The sequence below is a fragment of the Centrocercus urophasianus genome, unplaced genomic scaffold (assembly GCF_019232065.1).
Source record: "Centrocercus urophasianus isolate 14NV4802_14NV808 unplaced genomic scaffold, USGS_Curo_1.0 seq_47, whole genome shotgun sequence".
Lineage (NCBI taxonomy): Eukaryota > Metazoa > Chordata > Aves > Galliformes > Phasianidae > Centrocercus > Centrocercus urophasianus.
This window is the reverse complement of record NW_024885055.1, coordinates 2,398,350-2,414,142: the sequence shown is the minus strand read 5'-3', so window position 1 is coordinate 2,414,142 and position 15,793 is coordinate 2,398,350. Positions and strand designations below refer to the sequence as shown.

At 45.6% G+C, this 15,793-nt stretch overlaps 1 protein-coding gene across 1 annotated transcript; it reads left to right on the top strand.

Moving 5' to 3' along the window:
- Positions 1-6,661: 6,661 nt before the first annotated feature.
- LOC122168882 (ER degradation-enhancing alpha-mannosidase-like protein 2) lies at positions 6,662-15,592 on the top strand. Its single transcript, XM_042834533.1, has 11 exons — positions 6,662-6,766; positions 6,847-6,957; positions 7,037-7,076; positions 7,287-7,392; positions 8,983-9,108; positions 9,733-9,944; positions 11,136-11,277; positions 11,588-11,712; positions 12,402-12,546; positions 13,672-13,793; positions 14,975-15,592. Exons 1-11 carry the CDS (start codon positions 6,663-6,665, stop codon positions 15,458-15,460), a joined length of 1,719 nt encoding a protein of 572 aa, XP_042690467.1. The 5' UTR covers position 6,662; the 3' UTR covers positions 15,461-15,592.
- The last annotated feature ends 201 nt before the right edge of the window (positions 15,593-15,793 follow it).

The following is a 15,793-nucleotide window of genomic DNA, read 5'->3' as shown; positions in this document are numbered from 1 at the left end:
GCCTTAGTAATAGTAGTTGAAAGATCCAGAGCTCACATGCTGCTGCCAGCCCACACAAGAGGGATTATAAAGATCCAGAAGCTTTTTGTCCTCAGTGGCCTTTTCCAAAACCGGATTGTTTGGGGTTTTTTTGTTTGTTTGTAATTTCATATTTCTTGGCTTTGATACCTGACTGCATTTCCCAGTGTCAGTCCATGGCAGCACAGTTTTGCAGCAATGGCTGAGTCCTGTGAGACTCAGGACAAAGACTGGAAAAAAGGAAAAGCCTGCACATGGCTTTTCCATCGCATGGATGAAAATTCACCCTCTGACATTTCCTCTTTGTGGTCAGTGAGGGTTTCCCTCACCAGGCACTGGTCAGGTTGGTCATTGGTCCCCAAATGAGTCATTGCAATATGGGAACAAAGGTCCCTGCAGAAGCAGACCTGCGATAGATTGCATCAAATCTTGGCAATGAACAGCAAGGACAGGTCTGTGTAGCTGTGAAGAGCTTATGGACATGGCCCAGCTCAAGTCCATGTGAAAGAACAAGGGCGTCACTTCAAACAAAACATCCTCATTTCTCTTCACTTCCTCCTTCTCAGCTCTCTGATGGTGACGTTTTGTGCAGCTCCACCAATTGGGTGTATCTATCTAAATAATTTGGCCTGTTCTTAAATCCAGTTCAGGCAGGAAAACACACGTGATTGATTGGACAGCTAGAAACAAAGCAGGTCATGGCATCAGAGCCTACAGTATCACCATCCAGGGATGGTTTTTGGCATGGCTGGCCAAAGAGCAAGCCAAGGTTGGAGAAGACTGACAGCAGCCATGCCCTTAGTGGAGTAAAGGTGCAAAGTCAAGACTTTCTCTTTTAGTAAGATCAAGCCAGGTGGAGCTAAGTGGGAATTTCCTAAGTACTCTGTTTTGAAGCATTTGACAACATTACTCTGTCTTGGAAAGTGTGGATTTGTTGAAACAGATTTCTTTTTTCCCCTGCCATGTGCTGGGTTTTCTGCAATTTGCACTGAATAGTTTCTCTGATCTGGACAGAAAATCTGGTTAAAACCAGAAACAAAACCAGCAGTGCTTAGAGACTTTCCGTAAAGATGCTGTTGACCAGGTTTGAACTGGCTGTTCCAGAAAATGAGCATTTTGCTCTATTTGTTCATGACATGGAGAGCAAGGAGCAGGGATCTGGTAGGCAGCTGAAGACCACCTGGGGCCAGGCAGGTCTGGAGGGAGGGGACGTGACACCCTCAGAGACCCAGCCCTGTCCTCACCACCAGCTGAGCTCGGCAGCAGCAGGCCAGCCTCGATTCTCACAACAAAAGTCAGAAAGTCACGTTTGCACTTCAAGCTGACACGGGAAGGTGGCTGAGATGGCGGCCGTGCTGCAGGGCGGAACAAGAGCTCCTCACCTCCCGTATGCATGGAGCACCAGCAGCTCTGATCGCTATCGCTGCTCGCTTCGCTTCCGCGCGTCACACGGCAGTGATGGCTGTTGTGAGATGAGCTGGCTGCCGCACCCCGGGGCAGCACTGCAGCTGGGCTACGGAGCAGTGGATGTAACAGCAGCGTGTGAAAAGTCACAAGTGCTAGACCTGCAGGATGGCGATGAGCTGGTGGCAGCCCAATAGCAACCAGCTGGATCTGAGATCTCAAGATGAACCAAGCTCAGGCCAACGGCTCCTAGGAGATTGGCTTCGTTTCCTAAAATCTCAGCTGACATGGCTCAGTTAGAAACCTCAGTTGTCAGTAAGAAAAATGCTCTGCTTCTGGCACTGAAGGTAGCAAGAGAAAGTTAAAAAAGTTTTGGTATTTGACCCTTTAAGACTCTGAAGCGAGGAGACAAACAGGAGGTTAGAAACTTTAAAACCTCGTAATTTTGCAGCCCATCTCCTGATTTCAAAGTCCCAAAGCCTAATACAGAGATCAGTTGTCATCTCCTGCATGGGCTACTGGGGACTCTTGCAGAACGCAGTTTGAGTTTCCTTTGACTGAATGTTAATAGATCCTTCCCTCATCTGCAGAAGAAACCTCTCAGAGTTTTTTTTCCATTGGATTTTGTTTTCTTCATAGAACAAGGGAAACTTTCAGAATTTTGGACAGGTCATGCTTTCCCCTTCCAGCTATGAAAACTGCTTTTCATCTGTATACATGTGTACGAATTCAGAAATTATGTGTTGGCACAAGATGTTGCCCTCAAAGACTTGCTAGATTTAAATCTAGATAAGCAGTCAAGCTTAGTCATCTGAATTTTAACTACATTTTACTAACCTACATTTTGTGAGTGAATGGTACAAGAAGAAATTATCCAAAATACCTTTAAAACAACCAAGTATTGTTCAGTGAATTCCTAACCCATTTCTAATTCCCACCAATTCTAATTCTCCACCAAATTTTGACACATCACAAGAGAATAAGAAAGAGGAAAAGACAGGGAGTGAGCCCCAACAACGAGGTCTCACAGTAAGCAAAATTCAGTTCAGATCTGTTGGCAGCATGCAAAGAAACCTGCTCCCAAAATCGCAGTGTGTTCTTGCAGTAGGCTGGTATGTTGTTGTCGTTATTTGCTTGTTGGTACTCTTCCAATTTTTGAGAAATCACAACTATAAACTTGAAAGATGGAGCCACAGCACTGAAATGTTTGGCACAGAAAAGCAGATTCACCACATGCTGACATGGGGACTTAACAAAGGCAAAGCCTGGTTGGTTATAAATGCATCGCATGCTAAAAATGCTGCAGGAAGGGTGCAAAGTGTGAGATGAGAGGTGTGCTCTGGCTGCTTTGAGCTGCAGGTACCCATGTCATGACCAAGGAGAAGCTGGGATGCCCCTCGTACCACTGCTGGCTCCTTCTTTGTATGTGGCTGAACAAAATGGTTGGGTTCACAGAGGATGAGAAGCTCAGAGGCAGGTGGTGCTTTCACATTCTGCTCAGTCACGTCCAGAGCTAAGGTCCATCCATAGGTGTCAGATCTTCTGCTGTGCTGGCATCATTGGGAACCTGCTTCTGCTTCAGTGGAGCTGGAAGCTCATGGCAGAGAGCTCTGCATATCCCTTCACACCACCAGCCTGTCATCTTCACATCTGGAGGATGGGCTTTCAAAGCCCGTTGCCATTATGTCACCTCACTGTCTCAAAGAAGCTTCGCAGATGGTCCAATGCAGACCAGCACTTGTCTCCAAGCTTCTCTATCAGGCTCTAGAAAACATCAAGAGTAGAAATGAACACCATCTTCAAATAAGAAATGAAGGAGCCCCTCAGCCCACTGGTACCTGAGGATTCAGATGGCAGCAGAACTGCTAGGAATACAGACCTCTGGTGACACAGAAGCTACCTGACCACCCATAATAATTGCAAGATTTTTAAGAAATAATTTCCACGTTGACAGCTCTGCAGTGCTGTGGTCATCCCTCTGCTTACAGCCAGTGGCAGAACAGGCCATGGGAGAGGAGACCAGAGTGTCACAAGGGCCCAGCCACAGCTGTGATACTCCCACGGGCCAGAGCATGCTAGAGAAAGACAAAGAGCCCAATGGTCATGCCAGCATCCAAGGGCACAAGCACTGCTCCAAAGAGATGTTAAGATCAACTGCAGCACTGTCACTTGTGTGTTATGCCTCAGCAATCTCGTGTGCTTCAGAGGAAGATAAAATGAATGGCAGCTGCCAAATCCTCCTGCAGTGAATGAAGGGCAGGAGCTCCCTGGGGACAAGAGCTGGGGATGCAGTGATGCCAGGCTGCACTCAGATCCTTTTGGTTGACAGGAGAGAGTGGTTCCACCTACCCTGCTCTGAAAAGTCACTGCCAGTGAACCTCTGTCCACTCTGCTGCAGAAGTGGCCAGTTCTGGATGGGTTCTGCCCATCACACACTGTCCACAGCTTTGCCAGGCAGCATGAAGAAAACTCTAGTGAGAAAGGAAACTTTGCTGCCTGCCCTGACACCCCAGCCTTTGGCAGCATTACCAGCTCATACCCACAGCCCTTGTCTCCTGCCTCGAGAAACAAACTTACCTTTGTTCTGACCTTTTCCTAGCAGCAGGAGACCCTTTTTCACTGACAAGTTTCAGTGAATTTGTTTTACACAGTCATAAACTAGGGAATAAAACCTCTCTGCAATCTCTCTGTGTTTCCAGGCACAGGAGGATTAACTCATTGCTTCTTCCCAGCTATAAACGCCATCTTTTTGCCATGTTCAGTATGTGAATGTGAAAGCTGGGTTACTCTTTCAGAGAAAAATAATAAGTTTTTTGAACTTTCAAGTCAATTTGGAGCCAAGAACCAAACTGGATTTCTCAAACCTTTCCCACCATGCATGCTATAGGGTGAACATCTATAGTCCCAAGCCCCATCTTTTTTTTACTCTATCTCTGCATGAATCCTCAGGAAAAAATACAAGATGCAGAAGCAGTGCCTCCCCAGACATCCCAGGCTCATGTGGCCCAAGGGGCTGACCACAGAACATGATGAACTGAGGCAGAAGCAAAATGCAGCCCATCCTCTGCTTTGCCTATCTGTATTCTACGGACACCAATCATCCGAACAGCTCTAAATCTTCCTGGTAAAAGAATATCAAAGCCACAGTCCCTATGGGAAAACGCTAGCACTTGGATCAAGAAAATGAAACCTCATTCGCACCAGTTGGTAGCTTTGGACTTTATGGATGTCACGTAACGTGGGTGCCATCAATCCCCGCACTAAAAACCAAGACACATTGATGTTAACTCCATTTTATTTTTGCTTTCTCACTTGTCAAAATCTCAACAGTAAGCCAGGCTTGCATAAAATATTCAATTCTATATGGAGCCACAATTCTTTGAGAACACAGCACAACAGCTCCCGCATGAGCCTGTTTGCAGCAGGAGCTCTCACTGCATTAATTCTCTGGTTGCTGCCTATCAACAGCTTCTGCAACTACTTGTTAGTTAAGTTAGTAAGGATAGTGGAAGAAAAAGAAAGGGTGGGGAGATGTGAAGAGAGTGAGTTGGACTCAGGGAAGCTGCACGGTGGAGTGCTGCAGAAGCAGCTCATCTCAACTCTGCTGTCACTTCCAAATGCTGTCTCAGTGGGGCATGCACTGTTTTCCTGCCCAGAAGCACAGAGCAGTGCAATGCTGAAACATTTTACATGCCTCAGCCATGCAGCTTGCAGCCCAATTGCTTCATTCTGAATTTGCAGCGTGGCTTAATATCACAGCACCAAGAGGGAGGCCGTGCCTTCTGTTGGGCTGTATGTCTTTTATGTTAGTCAGGTGCTAAACAAATAAAATCAATTCTGAACTTAGAAAAAGCAATTGGAAATGTCTACTCTTTTATAGTGAAATCTCAACTGCAGCAGCCCACAGCACTTGGGGAAAAATCAATCATCGTTTCCATCCCACTATGCATGCCACTGAAATTAAGAATTGATGTTTGGCTGCAAAGGAAAATTATTTCAAGTGAACCACCTTAGCAACAGTTTTCAGTGTTCATAAAACTCCTGTTTACATTTCTTCTCATAACAGACAAACTCCTACATCCCGCCATGAATAATAAATATTAATGGCTAATCCTGATTTACATAGTTTCCATCTTAATGGGCATCAAAATTGCAAGCTGGGCAACAGCACTACTTACCGTAATAGCAAGCAGTAAACAAGCCGTCAGCCTAAAGATGCCATAAACCTGTGTGTTCAACGCCCCTCTAATTACACTCTCTCTCACATCCAAATGAACCTTGGTATTATTTTGCCAGTGGCCTTTTCATAAAGACTGAAAGCCCGGGAAGCCACTCGGACATGTGGAGCTGCATTTATCTCCCAGACAGGCAAAATATTGCAGCGTTTTGTCCATTTGAAAGCACTGCTCGCCCCCCCTGCAATTTGTTGCATCAGTGCAGATATCACTGCATGATCTGAGGAATGCATGCTGCGTTGGCATCCCTCTGGTGCGTGCTATGTCACATCAGACACCACCCAGACCTCCAATCGACGTCTGTCCTATGGCAGCTGTGTGTGTGTTTACTGACACGTGCAGTGGCTTTTCACAGCCCACAACGTCAGAACCCATCTGGTCCATCCGTTGGACCATCACTTTTGGAATTCGCTGCCTGACTTTGATAGAGAAATTGCGGTGTATGGTAAATGACAGCGGTGCAGAACGCTGTTAGAATTTAAGTCTGGAAATTGAACTTTAATGAAAGTCTCTCCGGTAATATGCTGTGACGGTACTTTCATTCTCCCCGTTATGCAGCGAGATACCGCCGCAGCCTTGAGCCACGGAGAGCAGAAAGCGCGCTGATAAACGGCCCCAGAACCTCAATGAGAGCACTGACACCTAGCGGGGCAGCACGGCAGCATCTCTTGGGCTTTAGCTGATGGGAGTACACTGACAGCAGCCTCTTGTCTTGCTGAACAGCAGCACGGGCTGTCAGAGCGCCGGCTTGGGGCCCGCACTGCTGTGAGCGCGCTGCTTTGCAGCTCTGATGGCTGCTTTGCAGCTCTGCTGGCTCCTGCTCCGTCCAGGCGCCACGGGCGCAGAGGGACAGCTTGCTGCGGGTCAGTACTGAGCTTGAAGCAAGAACAGGAGCAACTGTTCGCATGGCGCTAGGACAAGGGGGAACGACTTTAAGCCAGCGCGGGGAAGCGAGGGTCCGTTGAGGCGCAGAGCTCTGTGCGCATGCGCTGTGGCGGCGCCGCCATGGCGCTGCCGCGCTCGCTGTGCTCCGTGCTGTGGCTCTGCGCACTGCGGATCCCCGCGGGGCCCGGCGTCGCCGCCCGAGGGCTGGACGTGGCTTCGTACCGGTGAGATCGGGGCCGGGAGGGGCTGGGTGAGAGTGAGGCTCGGCGGGGGGCGAGCGCTGTGCTGTGTGTGTGTGCCGCAGGGAGCGGGTGCGCGCCATGTTCTACCACGCCTACGAGCACTACCTGGAGAGCGCGTTCCCCTACGACGAGCTGCGGCCGCTCACCTGCGACGGGCACGACACGTGGGGCAGGTGAGGGCGGAGGGGCGCGGAGGGGCCGGGCTGCCGGCCGGACCTCGGCTCCGCGCTTCAGCTCCGTGCTTCCCCGCAGCTTCTCGCTGACGCTGATCGATGCCCTGGACACGCTGCTGGTGAGTACGGGCTGTGTGCCAGCGCCGCGCCGCCCTCTGAGCAAAGAATTCATACGCGCATCTAACCCGAATCCACCTCTTTTCCTTTAAAGCCGTTCCCCTGCCGCTATCAATCCGTGTAAAAAAAAAAAAAAAAAAAAAGCCGAATTATCCCCAGCGTGGGCTCGTGCCCCTGTTTTCCCGTGCTGTCACGCTCTTGTCACACTGCAGATCCTGGGAAACGTCACCGAGTTCCAGCGCGTGGTCACTGTGCTGCAGGAAGGCCTGGATTTCGATATCGATGTCAACGCGTCTGTCTTCGAAACGAATATCCGAGGTGAGGTGGGTTTTTCTGAGCCTCTGTGGTGCAGGCAGAGGTAATAACCTCACAGGGAGGCTGTAACGTGGTGCCACAGGAGATGTGGACGCTCAGAAAACTCCAGTGTCACCTTTCTGTCTTTGCAGGGCACCTTTCTGCTTCCTGCCTCAGTGTATGCAGGAGTTACACGTGTCACTTTCAGTATTCTACTGCCAAGTTTTAAGCTTTGCTATAGTTGTGTCTTCCATGGAAACAGTGTGGATTTAATGCATTCCTTTTTGATGTACTGTTTTGGAAGAAAGATTATATTGTCCCCCTCCAGTGTGCTCTTGTGAGGCCCCATCTGCAGTGCTGTGTCCAGGTCTGGAGCCCCAGTACAAGAAAGACAGGGAGCTGTTGGAGAGGGTCCAGAGGAGCCACAGAGATGAGCAGGGGACTGGAGCAGCTCCCTACAAAGACAAGCTGAGGGAGCTGGGCTTGTTCAGCATGGAGAAAAGAAGGCTGCAGGGTGACCTCATTGCAGCCTTCAGTGCCTAAAGGGAGCCCACAAACAGGAGGGGAATCAACTCTTTGAAAGGGTAGATAACAGCAGGAGAAGGGGAAATGGTTTCAAGTGGAGGAAGGGAAGATTTAGGTTGATGTCAGGGGGAAGTTCTTTACAGAGAGAGTGGTGAGGTGCTGGAACAGCTGCCCAGAGAGGCTGTGATGCCCTGTCCATCCCTGGAGGTGTTCAAGGCCAGATTGGATGGGGCCCTGGGCAGCCTGGTCTGGTATGAAATGTGGAGGTTGGTGGCCCTGCGTGTGGCAGGGGGTTGGAGCTTCATGATCCTTCAGCTCCCTTCCAACTCTGGCCATTCTGTGATTCTATGATTCTGTGATTATTAATCTCTTGCTTTGGTGCTGTAAAATAAAACTTGTCTTTTTTTTTTTTCTTTTTTTAAAACTTACAAAGACGCTTGCCTTCAGTGGAGTGGAGTGTTGTACCCTATTGCACACCTCACTGCTTTGGTGCTGTGAGACGGAGAGACAGGGAGCATAGCTGTTAGTTATGCTCTTTTTTTGTTGTTTCTGCTATTAAACAGTATTGAGCCAGCTTTTGCAGCACTGTAATTTCTCTGTGTTTATGCTTGTTGTGTGACATCAGGCTAACCTGTGAAAAGAACTGAGAACTCACAGCCTCTGACAGTCAGACTACAATTCTTTACTCTAACCTAGGCCTTTTTCTGCAAGGAGTTTAGTAAGGTATGCTGTATTACAGAAACATGACATAAAGCTGTCTAGAAGAAATGAAACACAATTCTTTAGGATGTCATAGCCACTATACTTGTAGCTTTTTGATTTTCTGCAGGGCACTGCAGATACAGGAGGGTAAGTGGGCTCTGATGCTCCTAATATAATGGAATAAATATACCCAGGTACTTAGTGCAAACAGGAAGGAACAAACAACTCTTCTGAGGCATTGAATGATGCATGTCTTAATGATGTGCCATCTCACTTTTCTTCCTCATGAACACTGTTGTGCATCAAGCTAAAATACTACTGGTTTGGGACTTCGTTCTTCCTCTGTCCCAGCATTTTCTAATGGGATTCTCACTGTGCACCTTCCAGTGGTTGGTGGCCTCCTTTCTGCTCACTTGCTGTCCAAGAAGGCTGGCGTTGAGGTGGAGGTGGGATGGCCCTGCTCTGGACCTCTCCTGAGGATGGCAGAGGAAGCAGCTCGCAAACTGCTGCCAGGTGAGAACTTGTCTGTTCTGTGCTGCTGTGGTTCCTGAGGTGACTGGTGCACTGGAGGAAGATGGCACTGCTTGAGTTGTGAGCTCACAGAACAGTCTTACATTCCCTGAGCTCTAAGGAGTTGAACTTCCTTTGTTTGCAGGAAAGCATCTTGTAAGTTCAGGGCGCAAGTTGTCCACGTGTATGCCAAGTGTTGTATGTTTGTTAATTGCTTGCTGTGGGAAATATTTTATATGCATCAGAAGTGCTATAAAGACTGTGAAACAACTTGCAAAGACAAGAAGATGCAGCCTTATCTGCCCCTCTGTGAGCTGTGCTAGGATGTGTGCTCTGACAGCATGACACCATTTCCTTCTCTGCATGCACCCTGGGCTACCCTTGAGCAATCATGAGCTCAGTTTTTGTACGCTGCTGACCAGCATCTGTAGTTACGTTTCACTGACTACTGTGTGCAGGGATGCAGCCCCTGCTCTGCACAGGGGAGAGTAGATCTGCAGTAGCTTCTGTGGCTCCAGTCCAGTTTGTTGCTGCAGAATGTGCCTGGGATTGTAGGGAGCACCTTCTTATCAGTCTGATAAGATGTAACAGTGAATGCTTTCATCTGAACCAAAAATTTTGTTTCAGCTTTTCAGACTCCCACTGGGATGCCCTATGGAACAGTGAACTTGTTGCATGGAGTAAACCCTGGGGAGACCCCGGTTACCTGTACTGCTGGAATTGGTACTTTTATAGTGGAATTTGCCACTTTAAGCCACCTTACTGGTGACCCAGTGTTTGAGGATGTTGCCAGGAAGGCTCTGAAGGCGCTGTGGAAAAACCGCTCAGATATTGGACTGGTGAGTGAGGACATACTTTGAATTTTCATATAGCTTAAAGGTTCTAAGCTATATTCTAAGTGTTGAAAGTATGAACTAAGGAAAAAGCATTGGATAAATAACCACGGCGCTAACAACAGGGCTGAAAGTTGTGTTCCTGAAGACATGCAGCATGCACATCTTTGCTTTAGAGGTGCAACTCAATGTAATGCCGTTGTTTTGCTGCAGAACAGATGTGGCTGGGAGACAAAAATGCCTTCTGCTGGACATTGCAGCTTTTGTAACAGCAACTGTACAGCATTGCATGAAAGATCTGTCAATGCATGGTGTGACGGTGGCTATGGAAGGAAATAAGAACACCAGGGTATTTCTAGTCTCTAGCATTTTGGGGCTCTCAGAGCTGGAAGTGCCAGCTCTGTGTTCACTGTCGCCTTTCTTCAGTTAATGTCCAGCTGTTTTTGAATGTATGTGAAGTGTAATAGATGTATTTGTATGCTGTGTGAATCATAGATCATCTTGAGTTGGAAGGAATCCGATGAGGATCATTGAGTCCAACTCATGGCTCCACACAAGACTGCCCGAAGTTCAAACCACATTGAACTTCAGCAGGCCTGGTGCCTGCTGGAAACACTTCTGTTTGCTTTGGGGTCTGTTATATTTTCATTTGATGCCCTGACTGTTGCACTGGAAAGAAACAGAATAACATGTTTTCCTGTCTTTGCAAAGCTAGGTACAATTGTTCTTGAATTCTCCTTCAGCTCTTCGGAGGCTGAAGACTGCCAGTGTGAAGGATGTATTTAAATATTAGCATGGCAGTTCTCTCATGCCCCTGATGTTCTTAGTATCCTGCTCTGTGCCTCATCATCCTTCTTTATGCTTTCCTAAGGTAGAAATTAGTACCAGTCTCATGATGCCCAGACTGTGGTTTTTTACAGTAGCGTGACATTTTGTTTTGGCCAGTGCAGTGTTTGTACTGAGCAGAAAATCCACAAGTAATGATTTTCTATGCTTTGTACTTCTCTAGTGCTGACAGACATCTCTTGTACTAGAGAAAACACTCATTGATCTTGTCACTGTGAATCTTTTTCTGACAGGAGGTTGGAGGCTTTTTGCGTGATGTTGCTGCTGTGGGAATTATTTTAATTATTGTTTAAAAGATGAGCTCTATTTCCACTCTAACACTCTCTTTCCTTCTCCCCACACTTGCTCCAGGTTGGTAACCACATTGATGTGGTAACTGCCAAATGGGTGGCCCAAGATGCTGGCATTGGAGCAGGAGTGGATTCCTACTTTGAATACCTTGTTAAAGGAGCCATTCTCCTGCAGGACAAGGAGCTGATGTCCATGTTTCTAGGTAAGCAGGTTGGTTGTTTTGTTTGTTTTCCCTTGTGTTGAAGGATCCCGGGAATGTGCCCTTGGCTTCACCTGTAAAAGTTTCCCTGTGGGAGAATAAGGCTGATGAGTTCCATTTGGGACTGTTCCCAGTGTCTTTGCTGTAATACTTTGGAACAATCTGTGGTAAGACTTATCACAGGGAGGAAAGCACAACTCATTCGTTTGACATAGCTGAGGTGGAACAGGGACTTCAGTCATTCTGAAAAAGAAGAACATTTGTTTTATTACCTACTCATCTATGCTTTTTTTTTTTTTTTTTTAATACATAGAATATAACAAAGCTATCAAAAATTACACCAAGTTTGATGACTGGTACCTCTGGGTTCAGATGTACAAAGGAACAGTATCCATGCCTGTTTTTCAGTCTCTGGAGGCTTACTGGCCAGGCCTGCAGGTGAGAGCTGTCATATTGGTAGCATACAGTGGCACATGGTGATGATGTTTAAGTTGATTTATAAAATATAAGTTACAGATATAACCCTCATCTGTGCTGGTTTAAAGCTCTGTTCTAATCTCTGGTGATGTCTGCAGCAGTCCTCAGTTTTTGAAAGAGTAAATGCTGAGTCCACCTGGTCTAATTAAAAAAAGTTACTAAGCATAGAAGGTGGTTTTGTTGTAGCAAACTCTGCTGATAGTGATCTCGTAATCTAGATGGGAACCTGAAGGAGAAACAAAACAGTTTTTCTGCTGCTACCACATAAATACATTCTTCTCATGAATGCTTCCCACAGAGATACAGTGAGAAGTTTGCTTTCTTATCAGTACTTATGTTTGCTCTGGGACTTGGTTATTCCTACTGGAACAAACTGGATTTTTTTCTAGCCTTCTGTTAACTGAAAATTGAGGCGACTTTGAATTCTGCACACCTGAAATAATGTTATCCAAGGGAAAAGCAGGATCTAGTGCCTCTTCAGTTCTATTATTCTTAAGGCATCGTGCCTAAATGCTTATCGTACCATTTAGAGTTGCTGAGCAACTCATTTCTCACCCCTTGTTTTGACTATGGGAGTGTTACTGAATCAACCTTTGTACTGTTTCTTCTTCACTCTGACATTGCTTTCCTAATTCTTTTGTCTCTCTCAGAGCCTGATTGGGGATGTAGATAATGCCATGCGAACCTTCCTCAACTATTACACTGTTTGGAAGCAGTTTGGTGGGCTGCCTGAGTTCTACAACATTCCTCAGGGCTATACAGTGGACAAGAGAGAAGGATACCCACTCAGGCCAGGTAAGCAGAAATGAAATAAAAAGGAACATGAAGTTCTGGTTTTGCTCTGGTGGTGAGATCAGACCAGATGTTAACAGTAACTGTCATCTAAGAGCTCAGTTTTGTTCTGACTTGCTTCCTGCATGGGTTTCACCATTGATGTCCATTGTCAAAGCCAAATGATTTGCTTTCTGCCATTCACAAAGGCAGGGCTATTAAAAAAAGCAGACAGTAGTGTTATTATATAAAGGAGCCCTGTTAAGGAATTGAGTTCCCTGTGTCAGATATGACAGGTTTGTGTTAGATTCTCTAACGAGGAATGGTTTTACTTAAAAGTCATGTGAAACGTTCATGTGACTGCTTATACCCTTAGGTTTAGGAAGTGAAAGACTGCTGAGTTCCTGAATCAAATTAATTCCAGCTCTATGAGTAGACATCAACACATAAGAGGTTTAGTGTTGTTTGTAATGCTGCAATGCAATCTCTTTCCTATTAAGATCTTTTTGTTTGGCTTTTTTTTTTCCTGACAAAAATTTCACACGTGGTTATTAGGTCAGTAAAGCTTTGTAATAAACTGCCTTTTGGTCTGAGCATTGAGATGAAATCCTACTCTTCTACCAAAAACACCAATGTTAACTTCAGTGTGTATTATAGCAACTAGAAACTTTTTTTTTAATTACATGTGTTGCCTATATATAGTGTTCCTGTACTGACAGTTTTCGTTGTGTTCCAAAGCTTTACAGCTTTTTCTCTAAAGATATTGTTTGAGGGGTTCAATTTTATTTGTAGTCCTTTCTAGAAACGTCTGTCTTTGCTTATTTTGACAACTGAGTTTTAATCCTTTTGTGTTGCTCCTCTTCTTCGTTGTAGAAGGGAGCACTGTTCAGTCTTACCTGAGTTGATGGAACATGGTTGCAGTGAATTTCTTTATAGAAATGAATTTCTTTCATCTTTACTAGAAGCAAGTCTGTGTACTTTTAGCCAGAGGAAGCACAAGACAAGCTAAACTACTTACATGGTCATATTAAAATAGTGTTGATAATTCAGAGAACATCTTCTCTTCGCCATATGCATGGTTTGGTAATCTTTGTGCTTGCAACTGTGTGTTAATTAGTTTTGGTTTGAGGTTGGTCTTGTTTTTTGCAGAGCTGATTGAGAGTGCAATGTATCTGTACCGTGCTACACGAGATCCCATACTCTTGGAACTGGGAAGAGATGCAGTGGAGTCAATAGAGAAGATCAGCAAGGTGGACTGTGGGTTTGCAACTGTAAGTATGGCTGCTAAACAGCAGCTTTTGTATAGAAAGTGTACTTAGGGATGATGTTGTACTTTGAGTCAAATGATCACATCTATTAAAGCATGACTTCTTTTTCAAATAAACCCCTTGTTTTTCTCTAAAGCTGAACTGCTGATCATGTTTCTGGGAGTAACTTTCCTTGCAGCCTGAAAAATGGGCCAAATTCTGTTAATTGTTTGTCACACCGGAGCTTAAAAAGTAGAAAAGCATCAGAATCTCCTCAGCTTTCCTGTATCATGGTAGATATGAGGAGTCCCACATTGGCAGGGGGCTCATATGCTCTGTAGAAGTGAATGGGCCTCTGCCTGTCAGTTGTAAAACAAGCAAATGGAAAAAAGCACCCAGAATTTCAGGGATTTGAGAGACACAGGAAGCCTGACTGCCAGTGAAGGCTGAGGCAAAAACCCTGAGTAGCTCAGCCTTCTCCATATGTTACAGCCTGTTCTCCCTTCTCATTTGTCAGAGACAGTACGCTCTCCTTGGCCTTTCAGTTCTGATCAGTGATCCTATAGGATCCTTTCTTATTTTATTTTGCATCAATTTCCAACTTCAGTTCTATCTGTGCCTTAGCTTTCCTAATCTCATCACATTCTCTTCCCAGGCTGCATGCACAGTGCAAGCAGGAACATTTCCTTATAACATCTCAGTTTGACTGGCAGGTTATTGCTTAGCCATGCTGGTTTCATCCTCCCCTGTTTCATTTCTTACACATGAGGATGTGAGCTCTTGAGACTCTAAAAAAAAGCATCATTAAAGAGCTGCCAGCTCTGATCAGTTCTTCTGTCCCTATAGTCAGTTTCCTAGTGGATCTCATCCACTCGTTAAACAGCTGGAAGTTTTCTTTTCTGAAGATGTGAAGTTTTTGGTTTTTTTAGTTAGGTAAATGATGGGAAGATTATTCTCCTTACCCCTGTAGGAAGTACATTTCTCTTGACTTAGTTTCCTGTTTTGAATCACCAGATTATATTAATTCAAAACAGATGAAAACTTGTTGGTATACTGTATATTACCATCTGAAATATGGAGTGTATTGATATTGTGCTGTTTGATGTAGATGAATTGCAAGCTGGTTTTACATTCTGTTTTGGTTTTTTGTCCCTGAGTTCTTGAGTTTGATATCAATGTAACCCACTGGTTCTCTTCTTCTGTAGATCAAAGACTTGAGAGATCACAGGCTGGACAACCGCATGGAATCCTTCTTTTTGGCTGAAACAGTGAAATACTTGTACCTACTGTTTGACCCAGACAACTTCATTCACAACGATGGCTCAGACTTTGATGTTGTGATCACCCCTTATGGCGAATGCATCTTGAATGCTGGGGGGTACATCTTCAACACTGAAGCTCATCCCATAGACCCTGCAGCACTGCACTGCTGCAGGAAGCGGAAAGAAGAGCAGTGGGAAGTGGAAGACTTAATGAGGGAGTTGTACTCGCTTCAGAAAAACAAGAAAGTCCCCTTACAGCAGACTTCTGACTGCGGTGAAGGGGGATGTGCAAAAGACCCCCCAGGTGCATCTTTAGGTGGAAAGAAAAGAAACTCTAAGAAGGGCTCACACTCCCTTTTGAGTTGCCCCAGTCAATCTTTTAACTCTAAACTTGCTGTACTGGGACAGGTCTTCCTGGACAACACTTGATTGTATGTTTATCATCAGTATGAATTACTGATCCAGACTCTGGGAATGTATTTTTATAGTTTCACAATGGAAAAAGCCATACCTCACAATGTGAATTGTATGAAGTGGAAAAAAAAAAAACTTTGCATTAAATTCTGCTGCTGCTGGTTCATAAATGTGATTCACACGGTAGCTGTTGATGCTATGAAGTTGCTAACCTCAAAACAGTTGGTTACCTGAATAGCAAGCAGCTGTTCAGAAGGAAAAGCCTCTCCAGGTTGAGAGGTACTGTGTTTATTTCATGGTGATTTTGAAGTTTTACAGCCTTTTGCAGAGTCCACAGCTTACTGTGCT

Excerpts from the sequence above, each read along its gene's own strand:
- LOC122168882 (XM_042834533.1), top strand. The coding sequence starts at position 6,663 with ATGGCGCTGCCGCGCTCGCTGTGCTCCGTGCTGTGGCTCTGCGCACTG. Across the intron at positions 6,958-7,036 it reads GGGCACGACACGTGGGGCAG|CTTCTCGCTGACGCTGATCG; the intron begins GTGAGGGCGGAG and ends GCTTCCCCGCAG. Across the intron at positions 7,393-8,982 it reads CTTCGAAACGAATATCCGAG|TGGTTGGTGGCCTCCTTTCT; the intron begins GTGAGGTGGGTT and ends TGCACCTTCCAG.